This window comes from Filicampus tigris, chromosome 8 (genome assembly GCF_054856515.1).
Source record: "Filicampus tigris isolate MCC_2025a chromosome 8, RoL_Ftig_1.0, whole genome shotgun sequence".
In the NCBI taxonomy this organism is placed as follows: domain Eukaryota; kingdom Metazoa; phylum Chordata; class Actinopteri; order Syngnathiformes; family Syngnathidae; genus Filicampus; species Filicampus tigris.
This window is the reverse complement of record NC_141224.1, coordinates 6,274,734-6,298,087: the sequence shown is the minus strand read 5'-3', so window position 1 is coordinate 6,298,087 and position 23,354 is coordinate 6,274,734. Positions and strand designations below refer to the sequence as shown.

Genomic DNA, 23,354 nt, shown 5'->3' with positions numbered 1-23,354 from the left:
GGTGGCTGGTTCCTGGCATACTTAAAATGCCATTTCGATTATAAACCCGTCAATTATAATTAGGTGACATAAAAAGATGTCAAAGGCACACGCCCTCTAAATAACAATAATGAAATCCCTACGACTGAATCGTAACAAGGTTCGGGAGCCAAGAGCATTTGTGCCGAGTGACGCGCAAAGCAAAGCGAAGCGAAAGACGGGTTCACCTTTGAAGAGAAGGCCCAGCGTGTCCATTAGAGTGTCTGAAGTGAGAGTGGACAGGGCGGCAAACAGCTCCGATTCAGGGAAGCGGCCGTGAGCCTCAATACAGAGACGCGCGGCATTTCTGCGCAAGCGACAGGAAAAATCACATGTAAAAACATTGTCCCACATTGCGCCGGAGGGTGACCTCAACGGTTACCTGTACTTGTTGACCCGAAGGTACTGAGCAATCATCACCGCTGTCGCCCTATCGTCGGCCATCTTTTTTCCTTCCTCTACATCCGCCCCCTCCTCCTCTTGCCGGCCGTTCTCAGGGTCGCCCGAGCGCTCCAGCACTGTCTCGGCGGTGACGCGCAGTTCGGGCTCCATGGCGGCCCACAGCTCTGACGCTTTAATCGCTGCAAAGACAAGTTCGCAGGGGGTGGGGGGGGGTTAGGGCAGCTGGATTATGAAGGAAATATTAATCACGATTATTTTTGGTAATGGGTGGAATCAGGATGATTGAAACGATTTATTTTTTGGTACACAACAAGAAAATATGAAAAAAGACAATACATTTCTTTCAAACACTAAATATGCAAGTTCCTTTGGGACCAAACAAAATGTATAAAATTAGTTATATAAAAAAAAAGAAAAAGTGCAAATGTATAAATTCAAGTATAATTTCCTTTTGGATACAAATGCACATTAATAATGGTTTTTTTACGATTAATTGTATACAACATTATATTGCGCATTTCATAACAGCCGTAACAAAGCACTTTACAACAACAAAATAGCAATAATAAAACATGTGAAAGCAATAAATTAAAACACAAATTACTATATTTAGTAAGTTAGTCTAGTTTTACCCCTCTCTGAACACTTTTAATGTAATTAAACACCTTTTCCCCTTCCAAAACTAACATTTTTTTAAGAGAAAATACTGTACTGTATATTACAGTCGTGTCTGAATATGCCTTTAAGAGGCGGGGACACGTATGCGAGCGAGTGTCTGGGCGAGATTTGGAGCCACAGCAGCTTCTGCGTGAGTGTGCTCAGAATGTATTTGTGTTTTATTGTTTGGAGACTGTGGCTCTCCTTTCCCACATCCAAGGGTATTGCAGGAACTATACAGTAGAAACCCATTTATTATTAAAAAAATAAATAAAAATAGGTTATAGTGGGCGAATTTTGTCATCAGAAAGAATGCTCAATGAAACCTGCGGGTGCTTTACGCCAACCGCGTAATTCTGTGCGATGCCATGATTTGCTTTTATTTTGTCACATCCTGGTGTACCGGCGCTTTTCATCTTTTTGTTACATTTGTGCAACTGTGGCCTTTATGAAGTCTTTCCAATTATATTGAAAGGCTTTCTGAAGAACTACTGCTACACTCACATTAATGACCCCACGCAAACTTGAATGGGTTCCGTTGAGCTGGGAAACAGGTGTAACTTTATGACTCAAAGCACTTAGAGTGAAAGCGTCCAAGACGTTTGATGTGGCTAAAAGCGGAAGCATTGCGTCAGGCCCCTCAAAAGTAAATTCTTGCAGCCGAACAATGAGGCTGGATGACGTATGGCCATGAGGAAGGGCGAGCGCTGTGAATTCAAAGTGAAATGAAAGAAATGTACACCAAAGAGATGAAAGAGCACGACCTGCCGTGTTGAGGTCAAACCGAACGCAAATATTTGGCCCTCAGATTACCAAAGAAGCAACTCATTGCTGACTGAACAGTGAAAACAGCTGGGCGAACTTCAGGCCTCAACACACACACACACACACACACACACTGTGGGCTTCATCTACATGATTATTCCAGCGTAACTTTCACAGGAGAATTATGATGGAGCCAGGTTACTGTAGGTGGGCCCTTACAGCAGAGCAACAAGCCTCCCTCACACTGCCAAGATTACCCGCCAGTTGGGGCAAGAAGAAGCCAGCTGTTGTTCACTCAGCTCGTATTCGCCTTGGTTTCATCATTGGGCAACAGTGCGGAGGCCGCATCAACAAAGAGTCAATAATAGAGATAGACCGATACAGATTATTAGTAGTCAAGGAGGCCGATAACAGATATTTGGAGCCGATACTCAATTTCAGTGAAAAGGAAAATATCGGCATCAAAATATCAAGAAAAATTTACTCTTAACTTTGTCGTAACGTCTTTAAGAATTTTTATTGAACAATTTTTCAGGTTTGCATAATGGTGATTTTTTTTTTTTTTTTTAAATCATTATTACAATAATTTTTTGACAGTATACATCTCTGTTATAAAATTCTAACAAAAACTTCAGGGAGCACTCGGGCTTGTCAGCATGTCTTAAAAAAGGATAAAGAAAAACGTAAACAATAGCTCCATGTAGTTTTCTAAAGTAAATTAAAATTTCAAAATGACAGAAATGTTAAACTTTCACGTATCTTTGTTTTGATTTCCACCGTTTTAAATTGATTTATTATCGGCCGGCAGTTTTAAAAAAGGCCGACGCCGATAACCGTCAAAAAAGCCAAAATATCGGTGCCGATAACCGTCAAAAAAGCCAAAATATCGGTGCCGATAGCCGTCAAAAAGCCAAAATATCGGTGCCGATAATCGTCAAAAAGCCAAAATATCGGTGCCGATAATCGTCAAAAAGCCAAAATATCGGTGCCGATAATCGTCGAAAAGCCAAAATATCGGTGCCGATAATCGTCAAAAAGCCAAAATATCGGTGCCGATAATCGTCAAAAAGCCAAAATATCGGTGCCGATAATCGTCAAAAAGCCAAAATATCGGTGACGATAATCGTCAAAAAGCCAAAATATCGGTGACGATAATCGTCAAAAAGCCAAAATATCTGTGACGATAATCGTCAAAAAGCCAAATATTGGTGACGATAATCGGTCTATCCCTAGTCAATAATAAACAATCACTAAGAGCGAAGCTCACCTGGTGCGCTCCCGCGCAACTTCTCTCTCATCTCTCTCAGCTTTGCCATCTCTTTCTCCAGAGGTTTTTTCAGGTCTGCGCTGCTCAACTGAAAGTCGCAGAGACCCCCGTGAGGTTTGGACTGACACGTCAAGATTGTAAATGACTGGGACTGGAGTTACCTTGCAGCTGTAGGGGTTGTGCGCAATGAAGGCCGCCAGCAGCTGGATGGCGCTCTTGACCACATTTATGGACTTGTCCATCAGTCTGCCCACAGCCAGGCCCATCACCTCACTGTAGCGACACAGCGGCAAGGCCTAAACCCGGGAAAGAACGCCGAGTGACTAAACCACATGGCAAGACGGACTTTCAAGCCCAGCGAGCTTACTTTGCTGTTGACGATGCGCGTGTACACCTGCAAGACGCGTGCCCTGACGTGAGAGTGCGTGTCGTGCAGGTGCTCCTGCAGGGTGTCAAAGAAGCGGTCGCGGTCGGCTTTGCCCGACTCTTCCAGTCCGTCTCCGCACAGGACGTGGACTAGGATTTCGCCCAGTACCTCGCACACGGCCACGCGCATCGTGTGGCTCTGGTCAAAGTTGAGACAAATGTGGACGTTTTCAGAGGAAAGAAACAACGGTTGGTAGGATGGAGGTGTTAAGTGTCAAGTACCTCCCCTTCCAGGTGTGTGATAAGCACGCTGACGTAGGTGATCAGTAACTCTGGTACAAGTGTAGCGAGTTCAGACAGGAAAGATGAAAATGCTTTGACTCCTGACCCCTCCCTGACAAGCTCCTCACTTGACTTCTGGCCAATCTCTCTGGGAGGGCGGGGGTGGGGGGGGGGGGGGGGAAGTCTTAGTCTTGTTCAGTTGTTTACATTACAAACTACCTTCATTTGCCGATAGTAAAGGTGCAATGATTAATTGGCAACTAATCGATTATCTAATTAATCAATCTTTATTATTTTTTTGATAACGCATTGTTTCCAGACCTTTAATTGACCAAACGCTCTGCATTTAGGTATTGTGAAATTTTCTCAGATTTCTCCAGTCCTCTATGAAAGCTGCATTGTGTTGATCAAAATAATACATTTACAAACATCGGCTTTTACTGTCAAAAACAATGATCAACATTTTGCCCATTTTATGGACACAATATATTTTACAATACAATTTTATTTATATTCACGGACCAAACCAGGAACCGAATCATTAAAAAAAAATTTTTTTTTGCACTGTCAAATGAGGGAGTAAAATCCAGCTTTTGAATATACTGACGAAATCAAAACATGCTTTATAAACCCGGTCCAGAGACAAGAATGTAAAGCAATAAACCAGGTTTTATAAAAGTGTCATTATTGCACTGAAGTTGCGGCACTCATAAATCAAGGTACCGCCGCATTTTATTTCTAGCTGGGTGATATAAAAGCGCGCAAACTGACCTGATGACTTCCCCTATGACGGCTCTGACTCCATATTCGGTGCTCCACACAGACACAGCCTGAGCAAACACTGATGACAACTGCTCAAAGTGTTGCAGCAGCTGGATCACCTTGACACTTGCACCTGCATACGGTCAAGAACGCACCAATGTTATCACAAGCCAAATCCCCGAAAAAAACCCACTTACAAAGAATTTGCATTGCAGCAGAAATACTTCACTAATGTAGCCTGCTTAAATAATTCCGAGCCTTACCAAGGAGGTGGTTGTACTTCTTGATCAGCAACCCGAGAAGATGGATGATAGCCTCTCTCGTTGGTTTGCTCTTGACGTGGCTGATGGTCGGATTCTCGAGGAGCTTGTAGCAACAGCAAGTCACACAGCTAAGGAAACCAAAAGAAGAGTGAGGAACTTGGACAGTATTTGGGGGAGACATCTGGACCACAACCTACAGCTTTGTACAGTTCAAGAGAATTTGTTCTATACAGGCCTACTAGTCCAAACACGGCATTCTCATTAAAAATTGCATTTGTGGAATATGAGAAATCCACCCGTTTTTAGCTAGCTCAGGGGGCGGCCATTTTGTCACATCTGTTGCCTGAAGATGACATCAAGGTTGCTCAGGGCTCAGATAACGACCAATCACGGCCCAACTTCGGAAAACAGGTGAGCCGTGATTGGTCACTATCTGAGCTCGATGTCATCTTCAGGCGACAGAAGTGACAAAATGGCCGCCCCCCTGAGATGGCTAAAAGTGGGTGCATTTCGCTGCTTAATTTATATTCCACAAGCGCAATATTAATCAGAATGCCGTGTTTCAACTCGTGGGCCTGCATAGAACATATTCTGGAAAAAATATGTTTGGGTTGACTTCCTCCGAGTGAATAAAGCTCAATGTGATCGATCAAATGCACAGTATCAATTAGCATGGGCCCCTACTCTTTTACTATTCAAATTGAGGTCGCAAGAAAAGCCATTGCACTTTTTTTTGCCGGGGCACAGTAGGCCGTTAAGTACCTGGTGAATTCTTCTTCTACGAGGGAAAGATTCCAGAGGGAGCGGATGTCCAACTGGAGGAGCTGCACAAGCGCCCGGAGAACTTGCTCCCTCTCGTTGTCCCACTGCTGGAGCCCCTCGCCCGTTTTGGCCTTTTTGCCGCCCTGCGCAAAGAGTGAAACTACTTCAGTTCATCACATGGGACAAAAGCTATTTTTGATTTTCCAATGACATACAAATGCCCTCAGATTACCAAAGATTGTAGCTCACACCCGGCAAACCGTGCAGGGACTATGTCTTCTTGCCAACTGATACAAATAGAGTCATACGTCACACACGCACAAAAACAGACAGCCATTCAAACATTGTTCGACATCTCCTACCTGTCCCATACCATTACTCTGAGGAGGACAGAGATGATAGAAGCAGCGTCGGTCCGAGTGTAGGTGGGCCCTTACAGTAGTGAAATATAACTATGACACTACCAAGATTACCCATCAATCAGAAAGCAAGTGATCATAATCCCCAGTTTGACAGATCACCCTACTGCCGTGACTACATCACTGGGCATTTTCCAATTCAAAACAACCATCTGTAAAACCGTTTAGCAGAGTCATACCTTGCCAGGTGCCGTGATGAAGCTCTGCCGGTAGGAGTCACTTTCGAGGCTCTCTGTGATTTTGCAGAGCAAGTAGACGCTCATTTTAACGGCATTGAGATTCTCTTTTCGCTCTGCTGCGGAGACGGAGGCAGAGATGAGCAACGAGGGCAGGGAGGTCGACAGGCTGTTGACAACTGCGACAAAAACAAACGGGAAAATATAAGATCTGCCCGCCTTTGAGTGGAGTCATTTTTAACATTCGCCGTGTACAATTCTAACCTTGCACCAGCAAATCCAGACTGTCCTCTTTCACGCTGAGCTCCACAGAGGTGGCATTCCTTTAAAAGTAAAGACAACACTCGTACAGTGAACAGTCACTTATGCATCATGGGTTCATGAATGTGGACATCCGTGATGCATGGTGTTTTCTGGTCTCTCTGTTTAACTGTTTTGCTGTCATCTTTTGGCATCTATGCCCACAAATTCCTTTTTTTGGGGGGGGTTCTAATCATTTGCAGGTTTTCACTATTTGCAACAGGGCTCGGTCCCAATTCCCTGAAAACCGTAGTGGTTCACTGTATCTGATTGCAAAAATCGGTGCAGTGGTTGTGTTACAGTGAAAACGACACTCACTGTAATACACTGTAGACTGTGTCAAAGTGTTCCAGGATGCACAAAGGGCCTTGGCTTCTCAATGCAGTCTTGAATCCTGAGTAAAATTGAGGCAAAAACACAAGATTGAGACTATCTTTACACATTAGCCTGTACTGAGACTCAATGCCTGCCTAGCACGTTTGCCATTTATTGTGCTGTTTGAGTGGTGATGATATAGTGGGGTCAATGTATCCCACAATGAATCTTGAAATGTTGGGTCACTAGAAAAGCAATATAATCCTATGAGACATTGGACATAAATGGACGTCTACATCAATTTAGAAAGACACACTGCTTACAGTTGCAAAGCATGTATTCAACATTTAATAAGTAAGGTCTACAAGCTGATGTTGCCTCAGTATAAATTATACCGGTAATTACGCAACAGCAACGAGGTGATGAGTGATGAATGATAAAAAAATAGTGGTACCACTCACTGTTAAGATGGGACGGTAGATGTTTTGGGGAGACCACATCTTGCACGACGTACTGGTTCACCCCCCCGGTCTTGACCAGGTCACCCACACACAAGGGCACAAAAAAGTCCCACGACATCCCTGCGGAAGACGGAAAAAAAAAACAATTCCCGTCAAGGCTACGGCTCACGTTAACACTGGAAAACACATTTCTTTGTTCTGGTTCTTGGACTTGTTTTTTCTTTAAATTATTCAACATGAACAAAGCACTAATATGAGTAAAAACGTAACGAAAGGACGAGCTTGAAGAGTACATTTAATCAAAAAGTATATTAAAAATAATTTATAGGCGCCCTTTGTAAATCGGGCGTGCTAACTAGCGTTAGCCACGTTTGCAGTGACGACATCGCTGGTAAACACCTTCATTTCATTGTCTTTTGACGAAAGGTTAAGTTTGAAACACGCAACGTACCTTCGATATTCGCTGTCCCGTTCACCGTGATGTCGACCGTATAGGAGGCAGATGTTTTTACACTCGATCTCCTGGTGTGCAAATTGCGTTGTGACCGCCCTCGGATTTTCAAATTTGTAGCACATCGCGCCAAAACATCGTCGCTCTACTTACGTCAGGTATACGCGACGTTTCTTCAAAAGTTCCAAAAGACACGAAACAGCGCTATCTACAGGGAAATGTTTCATTCATCATTTTATTATGTGATTTCAATCCAAACATTTTCTCAATTTTTGATCTCTTATCGCAAATCAATGTTCCCATTTGAATAAATGGAAATTCAATTCAATTCAATCGTTTTCACAGGACAGCGACTATGTCACCTCATATGAAAAAAAAAATGAAACCACAATTTGGCTCTTTTAATAAAAAAACGGGGGTAAGAAATCTGAAATGCAAAAGAGGAGTGTGACTCACCAAATTATTTTTTTCCATGGATATTTCTGGCTGCTATGGACTGACTCAAGCAGTCTTCTGTCATTTTGCGTAGCCAGAGAGAAGTCCTGACATGACAGGTGGAGTGATTGCCGCTTGTTCTGAGATTGACGCTTTATCTGATCTAGGATCTGTCATGTGTAGTACCGAGAGTCTCCATTACTAGCGCTGTAATGTGCTTTCACTGTTTAAGAACCAACAATGTATGTTCGAGCAAGTATACATTCAGTAAAAGACATTGAGCTGCCAAGTGCTAATCAGTCTATGTCCGTCGTTATTGACAATCGATCGCCATCCAAAGCTTTGCTAAAAGCATCTTATATTACAGGATCGGTAGATTGCAGTTTTCTGTATTTGCGAGCGTGGATAGTCAATATACAGGACATTTAAGGTCCCGTATGGGACAAACCAAATTAGCCCAAAATACGGGACGTCCCGGCTAATACGCGACAGTTGGCAATCCTAATTACTACATCCCACAAATTTGTAACATGGTCTCAGTGAGGAAGAAAATCCCGGGGTCCGGGGAAGAACAAAAACCTTCCCATCAAATATTGAAAATTATTCAATAAAATAATTAGTGAATATGTGAATCCATGAGGGCTGAATCGCTGTTATGTGGTGGTTGACTGTAAAATATGATGCAAAGAACTTTCATTTTGCTTCACTGAACATAATCGCCATTTTTTTTTTTTATATAACATGGACAACATCTACTTCTGGTCAGCACACTTATTTAAGACAAGGCTTGAAAACATAAATTTGGCAAAGTAACCAGGGAAATACAAACAAAAGAAGACTTTGAACTGGCACTCATTGCGCCCGAAATTGAGCGCAAACTGAGGGTTCCCAGCAGGAGGAGGCCACAAGGAGGCCCTCACCAAAGAGGAAGCAATGTGGCTTTTGGAAAAAGCCAATAAGAGCCTCAAACCTTTGTGCAAAATGTGGCATGGCTGTCCGCCGCCAGCACATGAGAGCATTGTGTTGCAATTGTTAAAGTAACCTTCATTTGTTCTTGTTCCTGTTTTCATATTTGTTCTTGTTTTTGTACTAGTTTGTTCAGTAGTTGTTGATTGTTTAAGTCATATAAATTCTGTTAATTCAAATGTTTTCATAGTTGGGTTGTTACTTTGACATTTTCAAGGTTCTAATGACCTTGTGTAACATTTTCCACTCTGATATACAATCTAGGACATATGTCAAGTTACGGTCATAACGCTATGGTACTTTTGTTGTCCATTAATGGCCTTTAAAAAAATGACAAAAAACTATATATGTTTTGATAGCTAAGGCCCCCCTGAACATTTTGAGTGGTTGTAATTAAAAAAATAAAATTAAAAAAATCTGAAATTACTTGGTTCTAACACCTCATAAGCATAGTCATTTTGGGACAAATGGCCTCTTATGGGGCATTTTATGTAAAACTGCCATTGTCAAAAATAGGGAGATTAAAAATATATATTTTGTTATGACTTAGTGACTTACTCAAAGCTCTAATAAGGCTATGTGAAATATTCCAATTTAATTTTTGGGGGATATATACAGCATAGTTAGTTTTGCTATTAGCATACCACAGCTGTTATTGTCCATAGAGGGCATAAATAAAAAATAAAAATAAATAAAAAAACCTATGTATGTACGCGTAGCTCTGATCACTCTGAACATTTTGCGTGGTTGGAAGTGAAAAAAACAATCAGAAATGACAAAGTTATAACAGTTCAAAGCAGAGACATTTTTTGGACAAATAAAAGATTGTGTGACAGTTCATTTTTACGCCCCAAGGGTTAAGTCGAGGTACCACAGAACTGGTGGTGATTAGACCAAAAAAAAAAAAAAAAAACACACAACAGACAAGAGTTTGAGGTAGTAGCTGTATTCAAATGATTGATAACACAATCACACCCTCGTCCTTGTACCAATGTTCCAGCTACATCAATGACAATACTTTTCACAAAATGCATTGCACTCTACACAGCACTCGACCAAAAATACTAAAATAAAATGGTCACTACCAAAGAGATGGCTAATACTTTCAAATGCAGCATCTGTGATCACATTATTTTTTGTCCTCTTACCTGTAAAACAAAAGTGTTCTCCATGGCGTAAAAAAAGGATCTATACAACAAAGAAACAATAAACAAAAAAATGATCAATGGCCACGGTGTTTTCAGAGTAAATACTTGACATTTCGCATGTGAATAGTAGTAGTATCATGCAAATTGAAATTATTATACAATGTGGGGCAGTTGTAGTGTTTATTATTTCAACAAATTGTTTAAAAATGCAATAAGAGCACCAATGAAACCAAGAGAAAAAAAAAAAAAACAGCTTTTAAATACACCTGAAACCACTTCATAAATTTGTCACACGCTCTGCATCAGACCAAGGCAAATACAATAAAAGTGAGGAAAAAAAAAAAAAGCACCACATGATAGGGAAAATGAAGAACAAAAGAAATCTGATTCATGACAATCCCCCCCCCCCCTCTCCATTCGATCAGTGTTTGTTCCGGGACAGCCGTTTTATTTTCTCTTTCTGTCTTGAGAGCAGCGTGGACAATACCTGCATGGAGAAAACAGACACTTGGATTACAGAGTACAGAGCGTACTTGACTACACGCGTGGGGAAACAACGATTGGGAAGAACAATTTCAATTCCAGGGTTTTCTTACCATTTGCCTCGTGGTTTGGTTGTCAGACCCACACACGCAAAATGGAACCACTCAATGGAGCACTGGAGACAAAACGGGGTACTTTAGTATAAGCCTTTGACGAATTAAACTTGCACACTATCCATTTTACCCAGGAGACACAGATTGTATGTGTAGTCAGAGTCATAAATCACTCAGTGTGTCATCTGTGACCTTATCAAAAAGATTAATATTTTTCCTCTCCATTTTTTTTTTTACATTTACCATGACATTCTTACAGAGAAAAGTTATTTACTTTCTGATGAAATCATAATAATGGCCCACATATATTATGGACACTGACAATGATAATTTACTTGAATTTATGGTCTCATGTCAACCAGTTGCACAGAACTAATTGTATTTTATTAGAGCGAAAGTCAACGGCAAAAGTTTCTTAACAATATGTTCTATGCACCTCCACTAGTTGAAACACGGCATTCTGATTAATATGCGTTTGTGGAATATGAGTTAAGCAGCAAAATGCACACGTTTTTAGCCATCTCAGGGAGCGGCCATTTTGTCACTTTCTGTCGCCTGAAAATGACATCACAGTTGCCCTGGGCTCAGGTAACAACTAATCATGGCTCACCTGTTTTCTGAAGCAGAGCGGGCAACGTCGAGCCAAATGATTACACCATGCTTTGAGGAGTATTTCCCCCTTTGGATTGACTGGGCCAAACCAGAGGTAAGGGCTCTTTGGCAGTGACTTTTATCACTGGGTTTGTGCAAAAACAACTCTCAGAATGTATTGGGGTGTTGAACAATATGGTGTGTATACTTTTGTGGGCTTCATAACCCCCCAAAAAATATGCCATCAAAATTACTTTTTTTTAGATGTTTTTTTTTTTTATAAGAAAAGTATTGTTTACATATCTGAGGTGTCATATAAGCATAAAATATTGGTGTCAAAGTTTTACTTGAAATAAGTCTTTTCGCAAAACCCTCCATTTCAGTTTTTTTTTCCAGAAACAGGATTTTCAGTGAAACCTGTTCTACCGCAGACTACTAAAGAATGACAAATGCTAGAAATACATTTTTCTTGCATGAACTGGACACACACAGCCTTGACATTGCCCACACAGACAACACAAATGTCTGTCTGGATTGTGAATCTTGAGGTTGGAACAACATAGAAGGGCTCGGATGGGTAATGCATATATGGTCAATAATACAATTCCCATTCCAGCCACGTTGGAAGAGAACACGACTCACATCGGTGTTGTCGCAGCCGATCATCTCGCCATAAGACACCTGATGGCACAGACAGTAGGTGGGCTCGTTGGGGTCCACTGGCATATCCAGCACATCGGATGGGTGCACATTCCCAAAGTTGGCGGAGGGGCTGTTGAATTCACCCCTGACAGCGCAAAAAAAAGTAAAAAAAAAAAATCAAATAAAATTGGGTTCGAATGCCCAAAATGCGACAAAATCAAGCTTAGCGGTTAAAACAAAACATACGTTTGAAGGAGTTTGACTTTCTTCTGGGCGCTCTTGGGACTGCCATCTTCGTCGGAGCTCTTGACTTTAGATCTCGTTTTAGCAGACTTCTTTTCCTTTTGTCTGGTGTCCACTGAAAATATACAAGGTCATGGGTTATCTGTCTGGGCGCACATAAGGAGGCATCCGTATTGACTCGGCGCAAACCTTTCTTTCCTTTACTGGAGGTGGAATCATAATCTGTGCTCTCGATCTGTTTTTCCTTCAGGTCGGCTTCAAAACGGGCCAGGTCAGTGTCCAGCCGCCTTATGTGCTTGTCCACCTAAACATGAAAGCGTGTGGTGCGTAACGTAAAGCGTACGCCGCCGTCGTCGTTTTGAAACATATCGCGGTTTGATACGAACCATCTCGTAGGTCTGCATGGCCAGTTGCACCTTGTCATCGCCAAACTCTTTACATTTGCTGTACGATTGCTGGATTTGCCTCAGTATGGACAACTTTTGCTCAGAGGAAAGAGTCCGAGCATTGGATGTGTATTCTTTTGCCAGGGAGTCTATCTGCCCTTTGAGATCTGTAGGTGACAATGATCTTTAAAAGTCACACTGAATAATGACATCGCTGTGCTCCATTTGTAGATCCGCTAAAATATTTTTTTTAATATTACGCAGTGAGGAAATAGTAAAAGTACATATCTTTAAAATGTTTTATGAATCAGGGCACATAAAGATCAATAAACTTTAAAACTAACATTCAACACTATGGACAATTTAGAGTTTGAACTGGACAATCACGAACCAATTACACTTGATGTTCTTATTGACAAACCAGATTTTGAGGACGGCGCCACATATATTGTATTATATATATATATATTTTTTTTTATTGAGCCACAAACAACATGGTACAACTATCACAGAAGAAGCGTATTGATTGTGCCGCTGTAGCAAAGTGAGAAAATGGGCAATATATAAGGGAGTGTGGATAAGTGAGAGACTGTTGAAAAAAATCGACTCATTCATTGACTGCACTCGATAGTGCAGTTTGGACACATCCGAACTATAAACATATAGATTTAAAAATAAATGTATGTATGTAAATAAAAAAATGATGTAAAGATATAAGGTGTTGTGCATCACCACATTACACAAACTACACACACACACACACACACAAGTCAACACATCAAATCTGTCCATTCATTTCTCACCTTCTGTGCGTTGATCTAAATCTCTCATCAAATTGAAGTTTCTCTGCAATTCGAAGGGCAAGTTCTCAATGCCTAGTGTGCCACAGAAGAAAGGGTTAAAGACTCTTGATATTAAATGGAGACAGAAAGCAGGCAAAACTAGCTCGCTCCCGTTCATTTGCAAACCGATGGAGACTAGTTTCAAGCATTCGTACCAAATATAACAATCAAGGGCCGAGATGTGCATGGTTCTAGGATGTGTTGATGGACTAAACACGAGTTGAACATGTGTCGCCGTTTCGATACATTTTGCCCCCAACCTTACTGCGTTGCGACAATCCAGCAAATAGACCGAGCCGAACGTCTCCGAACGGTTGGGGAACGCACAAAAGGTTCAAGTTCCGCCCTTGTTCGACTTCACAGTAACGACAACGCATTTCACATCTATCGCTCTTTCTAAAGAGTCGCATGTGTGTTTTAGCTCGATAAATAGCTTACTGTCCAAGTAATGCTCCAAATACATCCCCGCCGCCATCTTGGAAAATGTAAACAACACAGCTTCCGGTGTGTCGAGGGCCGCCTCTGATTGGTTGTTTCCACACAACTGACGCCGATGGAAGACTGTGCAGTTAAAAGTGCAAATGTCACGATTTTGAGTTGGAAACATATTTGATATCAGTTAGGGTGAGAACTCAGTGTACGTCAACATTGTTAGATATCTTATGTTTCTTTACGTCCAATTAACTTTTAAATAGATGGGCAGCATAATGGATTAGTGGTTAGCATTTCTGCATCACGTGGCCTTCAGTGTCCGAGACTCAGCCCCTGTACGTTTTCCCTGTACAATACTTACGTGGATTTTCTCCACTTACTTGTGGGAGTTCATTGTAGTTCTCTGTAACTGACCGGCGACTGGTTCAAGGTGTACTCCGCTTCTCTAGTCCATAGTCAGTAGCCTGTGACAAGCTACAGTTCACGCCCAAACCTCAAGTACAAATAGATTCAAGTCAATGGGCAGCATGGTGGTTGGTTACCAGTCCAACCAATCCTCAAAAGCCACTGGTCGAGTTTAACTGTTGCCCAAATGGGAATAATCACTGTAGAAAATTGCTAAAGGATGACAGATGAAGATTATGCAAAACAAACACTGCAGAATGATAAAAGAACATATCTAAACATTTATTGTGTCAGGTTTATGGCAAGGAATCTCATACGCTTTCTGTATTTCGGTCAACGTACAAACATAATTGCTATTTCATTATACAAAAGGAAACCCAACACAATATACGTAGGACTGGAGTTACTTCAGCTATGCCTGAATCGTTTGTGAAGGGATATCGTTTGATAGCGACAAAGTAACCCAACAAAGCTCTTCTAAAAACATTTAAACAAAATGTTTATGATCTTGCTTGCTTCTGTTTCCACTTTTTGTTGAATATATTCTTCTTCGCCATTCTATTCTTAGCTTTCATGGGTGTTTTCCTCTGGTTGGCCTGCTTCTTCTCAAATCTGCTCCCAGCCTTCTTTCCCGCCTTAGGCTTCCCTGCTTTCGTCTCAGCCATCCCAGACGCCTTGGTTTCTTGTCCCGTCACAGTCTCTCCATCCATCTTTGCGATCTTTGCCTTTTTTGGTCCAGCGGGCGAGTTCTTTTTGCCTTTAGCCTGGGAGTGAGGCCCCTTCTTGGCTGCTGTTCCGTTTGTTTTGGCCTCCTGCTTTGACTTGCCGGCCTTGCCTGGGACGCCCTTCTTGGTCTTGTCCGCTTTGGCGTGAGGAGAATTGTTCACCTCTGTTGCCTCCGGAGCTTCTGCCTTATCTTGTTCTGCATTAGGCACATGAAAAGGGGGTTAATTAATCAATTGGTACACCGAAAGCCAGCATGTAATGCGGTGAGACGCGTTTACCGTTCGCTGTGGGTGCGGCTGGAATCACGTTGGAGAATTTTTTAAACTTGGCCACAAAAAAGCCGTCCATGTTGTGAGAGTGGGGGTAAAAACGCCTGGTGAGCCGCAGAGAGGGGTGGAACCGACGCTCTTTGAACCTGAATGAATACACAACTTGTCAGTGACAGTTTTGACTTACAGCGGAAGTCAACCCAAGTATACTTTTTTCAACAATATGTTCCCAGCAGGCCCACTAGTTGAAACACGGCATTCTGATTAATTTTGCGTTTGTGGAATAAGAGTTAGAGAATAAGCAGCAAAATGCACTAGTTTTTAGCCATCTCAGGGGGCGGCCATTTTGTCTTGTTGACATCACAACTGCTCACAATGACCAATCACAGAGAACAGGTCAGCCGCCCCCAGAGATGGCTAAAAACGAGTGGATTAACTCTTATTCCACAAACGTGATATTTATCAGAATGCCATGTTTCAACTAGTGGGCCTGCTGGGAACATATTCTTGAAAAAAATATGTTTGGCTTGACTTCCGCTTTAAACAAAAATAAAAAATAAAAATCATAATAATAATAACCACAACCCCTGATGTTAAATGTAATGTAATTCTTTATATATTATATATGTTGACAGAAGAATATAAAAAGTCCTTTTGAGGGAAAAAAAAAAAAAGTGTCTGCATTAACTAGCATTAAAACCACCGAGTCAGCCTTGTTACCTGGTGAAGCCCTCCTTGCCAAAATCCAGTCCGGTGGGAACCAATTTGACGTTCCTCTTCTTTAAAGCGTAGTCCACCACCCATTCGTTCTCCTCCATCTGTCACAGGACAATTTGTCACACACGCCACGTTTTCACAAAGTGTGCTCGTTGCAGACGCAAGGACACAAACCATGATGGAGCACGTGCAGTAGACCAGATATCCTCCCGATGCGGACTCGGCGTTGACGGAGTCGATGGCGGCCAGGAGCAGCTCTTTCTGCAAGTGGGCGGCGCGCAGAATATCGGCTTCATCCTGTCAGGAAAGGCAACGCATTGGAAGCAACATTGCTGCAACTGACTAATGTTATTCTTGTGGAATTTACTTCAACTACTATCTCTACTAATGTAATATTGCAATGTTCCCTATACAATTACCATTTTGCTACTCAAACATAGCAAAATTTGCTCAATAAAAAAAATTAAAATTTGTCCTAAAATACCAAATAAATATTCTAGTAACCAGTCCAAGTGTCCATATATGAAAGAAAAATTAGTGGTGGTTTACCTTGCTAGTCTTCACAACGGGGTCTTTAGCAATGACACCTGTGCCAGAGCACGGAGCATCTAGTAGCACTCTGTCAAAGCCCCCCAGGACCTGCATTTCAACAAATCTTAGTACACGACAGTAAGAACCATCTTAAGGTGTCAACAAACTTATATGCGCGCCACCTTGGGGAACCGCCTGCCGTCGTAGTTGCACACCAGAGTGTTGGTGACCCCCAGACGGTGGACGTTGCCCACCACGCTCTTCAGTCGGTCGGCGTTGGCGTCGTTAGCGACGATCACCCCCGTGTTTCTCATCAGCTGAGCTGTGGTAGGCAGAAATTGTTTGCTAGTCCACTTCAATATGTAAACACATCCCCTGCACACAATCTAATGAGATCCAATATAATAAGGGTTGTCTTATTACAGTGTACCCCACCTATATTGTGTTTTTTTTTTTTTTTTTAAATATACATTTTTACAGTATACAGGCCGAGAGATGCGCGCCTTTAGTGTAGTACCACCTTGTTCCGCATCAAGCCGTACTGAGGACTAAATAAATACCACAACATCGATGCTAATTTCTGTTAGCCTGTCTATAGCGTTTCACATTGTATGTTAGCATTAAGCTAGCCGACTTTCATTTAACAAAAGTATATGGTTTGGTTTGAACATTTTGGTGTTTAAATATAAAATGCATAACTTGCTTTTGTTTTGTGTTGGGCTGTCACAAACAAATATTTTTAGAATAGATTATCCCATCGACTATTATTCCATCGATTACTAGGGTAATGCTTGCTTAGTATCGATTATGAAATAAATAGTAATTACGATTATTTTGGTGATAACTGAAATCACGATTATTCAAATGATAATTTGTTTTTTGGTACAAAACAAGAAAATGTTTAAACATAAACAAATATATAAATACAAATACATTTCTTTGAAACACTATAATTATGTAAGTTCCTTTTGGAGCAAACGAAATCTATAAAATTAGTTAAACTTTTTTTGTTTTAAAGGTTCAAATGTATGAATTTAAGTATGATTTCCTATATGAATAATTCATTAATAATCGTTTTTTTAACGATTATGCCAATTTTGTAATCGTGGAGTGATATAATCGTAATTGAATTTCGATTAATTGCACAGCCCTACTTAGTATTCCTATAAAGTTAGTTTGAGTTATGGCTTAAGAAGTTTAAATTTGTTTAAAGTGTGAGTTTGGGGGGCTAGAACGATTTCTCGCTATAACGGCCAACTTCACCAACTGCAGGCAGGTCAGGAACGTGTCCCTCGCTATAAACGGAGCTTCATTGTAAATATTCCAAATGTATAGCGCAGACCTCTGCCAAGGCTGTCAGACGTAAACATGGCTTCATCTTCATAGTTTGTTAGGTCGCTAGCCCAACTTGGCTCTAATGCAAGTGGACTGTGATGGTGAAAAGTCATATCATCATACTGTCCAAATAATACTCCTCTGATAATGTCGATCAAAACTCTCTGCTCCTCTTTTGTGATCTCATTGGAGGGCGACACAGGTGTATAATTGACTCAAGCAACTTACCAATATAGGTGGTTTTTCCTCCCGGGGCTGAGCTCATGTCCAACACAGACTCCCCCTCCTGCGGTGAGAGCGCCATGACTGGCAGAAAGCTGGAGGCGCCTTGCAGCATATACTGACCAGACAGGTACTCTGGAGTGGCACCTGCGTCATAACACAGCGACAACGCCATTGGAAGGAAATCTCCAGATAAGAGTCCATCATGGTTGACAGGCAGGTAAACTTACCGATAGGGACAGAGGAGTCGTAAATGACTAAACCCACTTTGGACCACTTTCCCAGAGGATCCAAGTTCACTCCTCTGTTGATCAGAGCCTAAAAAAAAAAGAAATAAAACACTCATCACTCAATGTGAACTTGAGTTGTTTGGTCACTGAATGATGCGTTTATCTTGACAAAAAGGACAATTGTAGTGATGATAGCAAGAGTAACGTGCGCATTTACCTGAGCGAGGTCCCGCCTCCTGGTTTTCAACGTGTTGGTCCGAATGGTGACAGGTCTGTGAATTTCATTCGCTTCAAGGAATTCCACTAGCTGTTAGTGAGGGAAATGTGTTAAAATGCATCACGTGATTGGGTCATCCTTTTTATTTGGAGTCTGCGGTGGTGCCTTGACGTCGTGTGTTAGCATTAAGCTAGCGGACTTTCCTGAGGCAAAGTTATGCTGTTGCTTTAAATACATTTTGTTTTCAGGTTAGTTTCACATTAAACTTCAACTGGGAGTAGCAACAAACAAATTGAAGGATTAAAAAAAAATTTTTTTTTTGAAGATAATTCTTCACTATCTGCCAAACCGCCTCTCGTTGTGACGCGAGCTGCGTTCATCTAGCACTCGTATCTCCATTTTTCAAGGCACCGGTGTTTGCGAACACACACCTCCGAGAGAGGGAAGAGGTCGATGAACTTCTCGATGAGGAACTCGTTGTAGCTGTAGTAGGTGCAAAGATCCTTTTTCAGCAGAGCGATGTACGCGCCCCTCTCTTTCCCCGGCTCTCTTTTCGACGTAAAGTTACAAAGGACGTCGATGTTGTCCTTGATTCTTTGGTGGATCGACTTCAGGTCGACGGGCAGGACTCCTGTTTTGTGCAGATGACGAACACAAGACGAAGAGGAGTTCTATTATTTATCTATTTATATAGTGTCTGGATCAACGTTTTTCAAACTCTGTGTGCCGTCGTAAATTATTTAATTTGTGTGCCTGTGCGGTCTAGCGCCTGGCAACGTAATCATGTCTGTACTACATCGTAGTACTCTTCCATACCAGCAGGTGGCAGCAGCACGTAGCTAATTGTCTTTGTTTAGAGACAAGCGAATTAGTGACGCATGTTTATCCAAATAGGCCCATTGTTTCACACTGAGTAAGTATCAATATGAAACATTATAAAATACTTTTTTCTTTGTGTTTATTTAATTCCTATTCAAGATGTTATAATATAATTATAATTTCACAATTTCAGCTGGTGGTGTGCCGCGGGATTTTTTCAATGAAATAAATATGCCTTGACTCAAAAAAGTTTGAAAACCACTGGTCTAGATAAGTTCAATGTTCAAGAATAATGTTTACGTCTCATTTCATTCACCATGAAAAGTTGAAGTAACTTGCCGGCATTATTGTTGTCACCTGACTTTTGACTTACTGACTTATGTTTACACCGCACTTGTTTGGTCGAATTTCGTCAAGTTGTCGAAGTGAACGGTTAAAACGCTGCAAGTCAAAGTGGTTAGAAATGAACAACTCTGATTGAAGTAGATAAACTGTCTTTCATATTAATTTATGGCTCATTTGCCTTTATTTTAGCATAAACCTAACCTATCATAAAGCATTTCTGAATAGTAAATCTGACATTATTTATTGTAATACATACTAATGCATTGCTTGTGTTTGTTTAAAAAAAATACATGGGAAGAGGACCGCGAAAAATAATCACGTATTAAATTGCAATATTGAGGGAAAAAAAAAAAAATAGAATTGTCTTTTTTTCCCCCCTCAATATTGCAATTTAAAACGCGATTATTTTTCGCGATCCTCTTCCGATGTATTTTTTTAGATTAGATCATTCAGCCCTACTGTGATCTTTTATTCTCCCAATCGATAATGCAATGCTGCCGAATTATTTGCTGCCCGCATCGGTTTCGACACGCTTGACACATCATGCCGACGTCAACGCTGGTAACTTGAAACACCACCAATAGGTTGCACAGTTTGGAGCTTGGTGAAAAACCTGCCACGAGCTTTCACATTTTTTCGGCATAACACATGACATCATCACATATCAGCTCAGTACACCTCATTTGGGCTTTTTTATTATTTATTTATTTATTTATTTGCTTGCTAAAACGGATGATGAGAAGAAGACTATCAACGGGAACTTCCCATTAGCTAAGTGTGGAAAGACTCAAGTGGTGTTTAGGGAGTGTTTACGTCAGGGCTGCACTCACCTTCCTTCTCACTCTCCTCCGCCCCAGGAAGTCTGAATTGATCCAAGTCTACGTTGGTGTGTAAAGTTTCTTCCTCATCTTCATCTGATTTCTTATCGCCAGCTTTGACGTCATCATCGTTGTCGTCGTCGTCCTCATCATCATCGTCGTCGTCGTCATCATCATCATCATCGTCGTCGTCGTCGTCGTCACTCTCAAGCCCCATAGTTTTCTCCAGCTTCTTTTGCTTCTTGGCTGCGCGCTCAATGGGAAGAAGCTAAAAAAAAATTAAAAATAAACAAGCGAGAATACCAACCAGATAATGTCATTCAAATGAATGTGGCTACGTGTCCATCATTTTCTAAAATTCACAACAGGTTTTTTGTTACAAATTTCCAAAGACGTCAACTTCGATACCTTTCTGTGACTTGTTTAGTACTATCGATCAAGCGTTAGGTGCCATTTTGATTTCATGACGCCAAAATGTGAACAGCGTGACGAAGAGAACTGTTTTAATCGCAATTCAAATTGAACCAACAAATGTTTTGGTCCATTTATGAAATCAAACACCTGTTGTGAATTTTGCCCTTCAGCTCCGGCAAGTCATGCAAAAAAAAAAAAAATGTTAAAAGATCAAATAAATGGACACGTTTAATTTCACGTACCTCCTCTCCGTCACTTTCCTCTTCATCAAGTGCACCATAGTCATCTACCATTTCTTCATCATCATCATCATCATCATCATCATCATCATCATCTTCCTCCTCCTCCTCCAGTTCTTTCATTCCGAGTTGTGCGTTCATCTTTGCTTGGTTCTTTCCTCCCTTCCCCTGCGGCGGCTGTTCAACTTCCGCCTTCTCCTCGTCGTAATCGCCTTCTTCCTCCCAGTGCTCGTCGCTGTCATCCTCGCTCTCAGATTGATCCATCTTGCGCTTCCGCTTGGCCGGCTTCAGCCATTTACTGTTCTCGTCGGAGAAGCCTTCGGAGACGAAACGTGCAGCCATTAAAAGTCACTTACGTAATACTGAATTTAAAAAGAGAATTACTCAAAACAATATAAAAGAATAATACGCAAAGACTCTCTGTAACTTCTGCTATGAACCCAGGCTAAACTTTGCTTCCCCTCAACATGCAAACAACAGTCGAGATGTATTATTCCAACATACTTCCTTAAGACAAATGTACTTCCCTTTGTACAGTTGATTTTAAAGGCAGCGATCACAGTTAACTGTAAAGTGACATAACACAGGAAAAATGATTAGTACTACTGTAGTTACCTTTCTTAGCCTGCTCCTCATTAGCCCCTTTAGCCTTCGTCAAATTGTTGGCAACTCTTTTTGCGATCCTGTCAAAATAAATCATGACATGAATGAATAAGATGCAGATGAATAGACTGTATTCATGTCATGTAATCCAACAATATTCGACCTTTTCCTGGCTCTTCTTGACTGACGTTTTGGCTCCGATTCATCTGCAGGCAGACCGCCAAAGTCAATCAAATGGAAAAGTTTTTTTTTTTTATTTATTACAATTATTATTACAGTTACAATGTATTCATGAACACATTTTTTACAGTATAATAATCATAAGTAAAGCACATAGTCACCATCTTTTATAAACTTGGCTAACTCTGTCTCGGCCCCTTGCTGTTTTCTGGCTTTCCGCCCAGGACCTCGCTTCACCTTGTTGGTGGGATCCAACTTACGGCCCATGACTTCACGCTACAAAGACACCTTGAAAAGTCCAAAATACTCAGCACCTGTGCACAAAAACAACCAACGAAGATCCAATGGCCTTGTTCATGAATGTAAGATCTGACATTGTGGTTAGGTTAAGTCATTTTCATTTAAAAATCATTGAATTTAACTGACATATGCTGTACAATTTTATTCATATAGCGCATTTCACAACAGCTACAGCTGTAACAAAGCAGTTTACATAGAACAACAAAATAGCCATAATGCAACAAGTGAAATCAATAATTTAACACAAATTTATTAAATTTAAGTTATCAGTGGTGTGGCCTTTAGCAATTGGCTCAAATGTGTTTCTCATATTTTGGTGACCTTAATTACCAATGCCAGTGGGGCAAAACATAAACTCCTGTCAGTTTGATGTACTAATAGTTTAGTTCTAAATAATCAAATTCCAATGCAACATGCTTGGGTAAAATAGCAAATATCTGTGATCTTATTTTTAAATTTACGTATATAAAAAGGGTAGGCTATGCAGGGATTGGTAAATAAGAAGTAAGCAAGCAAAAATACATCACATTCCATAACAAACGGTGTAAACACAAATCAAACAAAAAGCGATATTAATTCACTCCGTCACCACAATGTCCACATGTTATTTATTGACTTTACGCAGAAACTGATGCATGCTACCATTTGACAGAATCGCACATTAATCGTGCAGGGGTTAGACGCTTTTAGCTGTTTGAAAAAAACGTAACAAAAAAATAGCTTAATTTACACACCAAGTGCACATTAATATCTCCTACATTGTTAAAACATCAACCGAATTATGTGCCATACAGTCAACAACAATATTTTACTTACGTTTTAGCCGACTTCTGAGTGCAAGTTGGACAAAAAGCACACACGTGAATTTCCCGAATGCACGTTGTCGACGAGCTTCCGGCGCACATGAAAGACGAAGTTTAGACGTCACTATCCGTTAAGGCGCCGGAGTTTCACATTTATAGCTTCAGAATAGACGTGTATTTTCTAAAACAATAAATAAGGTATATTTTCCCTTCACAAACATCCAGTGAGACATG

At 41.0% G+C, this 23,354-nt stretch overlaps 3 protein-coding genes and 2 non-coding genes across 10 annotated transcripts in view; all 5 read right to left on the bottom strand.

Moving 5' to 3' along the window:
* The window catches only part of ncapd2 (non-SMC condensin I complex, subunit D2), a 45,224-nt gene that overhangs the window by 13,546 nt on the left and 8,324 nt on the right, over positions 1-23,354 (bottom strand). The window contains exons 1-16 of one of the 4 annotated variants that reach the window (XM_086037532.1): positions 8,123-8,209; positions 7,820-7,874; positions 7,667-7,737; positions 7,216-7,335; positions 6,758-6,833; positions 6,404-6,462; positions 6,143-6,318; positions 5,545-5,687; positions 4,783-4,910; positions 4,529-4,652; positions 3,758-3,905; positions 3,477-3,674; positions 3,271-3,405; positions 3,110-3,197; positions 401-599; positions 207-325 (exon numbers count right to left, since the gene is read on the bottom strand). In XM_086037532.1, the coding sequence (XP_085893658.1) occupies positions 207-325; positions 401-599; positions 3,110-3,197; positions 3,271-3,405; positions 3,477-3,674; positions 3,758-3,905; positions 4,529-4,652; positions 4,783-4,910; positions 5,545-5,687; positions 6,143-6,318; positions 6,404-6,462; positions 6,758-6,833; positions 7,216-7,333 (1,711 nt within the window). In that variant the 5' untranslated portion in view covers positions 7,334-7,335; positions 7,667-7,737; positions 7,820-7,874; positions 8,123-8,209. The other 3 variants (XM_086037533.1, XM_086037531.1, XM_086037535.1) reach the window with 3 other exon arrangements.
* On the bottom strand, positions 1,877-2,171 carry LOC147143234 (small nucleolar RNA U85). Its single transcript, XR_015088001.1, has one exon. It is a non-coding gene; the product is annotated as a small nucleolar RNA U85 (small nucleolar RNA).
* On the bottom strand, positions 5,763-6,092 carry LOC147143233 (small nucleolar RNA U85). The gene has a single exon (XR_015088002.1). It is a non-coding gene; the product is annotated as a small nucleolar RNA U85 (small nucleolar RNA).
* On the bottom strand, positions 9,998-14,469 carry ing4 (inhibitor of growth family, member 4). 3 transcript variants are annotated; one of them, XM_086037560.1, is made up of 9 exons: positions 14,328-14,432; positions 13,954-14,076; positions 13,477-13,548; positions 12,674-12,840; positions 12,477-12,591; positions 12,291-12,402; positions 12,045-12,189; positions 10,812-10,873; positions 9,998-10,702 (listed from the first exon to the last, which is right to left on the bottom strand). In XM_086037560.1, the coding sequence occupies exons 2-9, from the start codon at positions 13,988-13,990 to the stop codon at positions 10,663-10,665; spliced, it is 750 nt and encodes a 249-aa protein (XP_085893686.1). In that variant the 5' UTR covers positions 13,991-14,076; positions 14,328-14,432; the 3' UTR covers positions 9,998-10,662. The 3 variants fall into 3 exon arrangements, with proteins under 3 accessions (XP_085893686.1, XP_085893687.1, XP_085893685.1); XM_086037561.1 differs by lacking the exon at positions 13,954-14,076 and having other exon boundaries at positions 14,328-14,469; XM_086037559.1 differs by lacking the exons at positions 13,954-14,076; positions 14,328-14,432 and adding an exon at positions 13,671-13,947.
* Positions 14,614-23,291, bottom strand: nop2 (NOP2 nucleolar protein homolog (yeast)). The gene is made up of 16 exons (XM_086037540.1): positions 23,134-23,291; positions 22,179-22,331; positions 22,001-22,043; positions 21,850-21,917; positions 21,238-21,551; positions 20,594-20,849; positions 19,031-19,230; positions 18,600-18,689; positions 18,383-18,470; positions 18,159-18,299; positions 16,778-16,917; positions 16,614-16,703; positions 16,239-16,361; positions 16,068-16,165; positions 15,357-15,493; positions 14,614-15,274 (listed from the first exon to the last, which is right to left on the bottom strand). The coding sequence occupies exons 2-16, from the start codon at positions 22,282-22,284 to the stop codon at positions 14,853-14,855; spliced, it is 2,316 nt and encodes a 771-aa protein (XP_085893666.1). The 5' UTR covers positions 22,285-22,331; positions 23,134-23,291; the 3' UTR covers positions 14,614-14,852.

Bases quoted from the DNA above. Each gene is read 5' to 3' on its own strand.
- ing4 (XM_086037559.1), bottom strand. From the start codon at position 13,743: ATGTTCAACTCGTGTTTAGTCCATCAACACATCCTAGAACCATGCACA. The intron at 10,874-12,044 runs GTGAGTCGTGTT...TTTTGTCTCCAG, and splicing joins TCGGCTGCGACAACACCGAT to TGCTCCATTGAGTGGTTCCA. The intron at 10,703-10,811 runs GTAAGAAAACCC...TTCTCCATGCAG, and splicing joins ACCAAACCACGAGGCAAATG to GTATTGTCCACGCTGCTCTC.
- nop2 (XM_086037540.1), bottom strand. From the start codon at position 22,284: ATGGGCCGTAAGTTGGATCCCACCAACAAGGTGAAGCGAGGTCCTGGG. The intron at 18,690-19,030 runs GTGTGTGTTCGC...CCTCACTAACAG, and splicing joins ACCTCTTCCCTCTCTCGGAG to CTAGTGGAATTCCTTGAAGC. The intron at 15,494-16,067 runs GTAACAAGGCTG...GTATTCATTCAG, and splicing joins GGCAAGGAGGGCTTCACCAG to GTTCAAAGAGCGTCGGTTCC.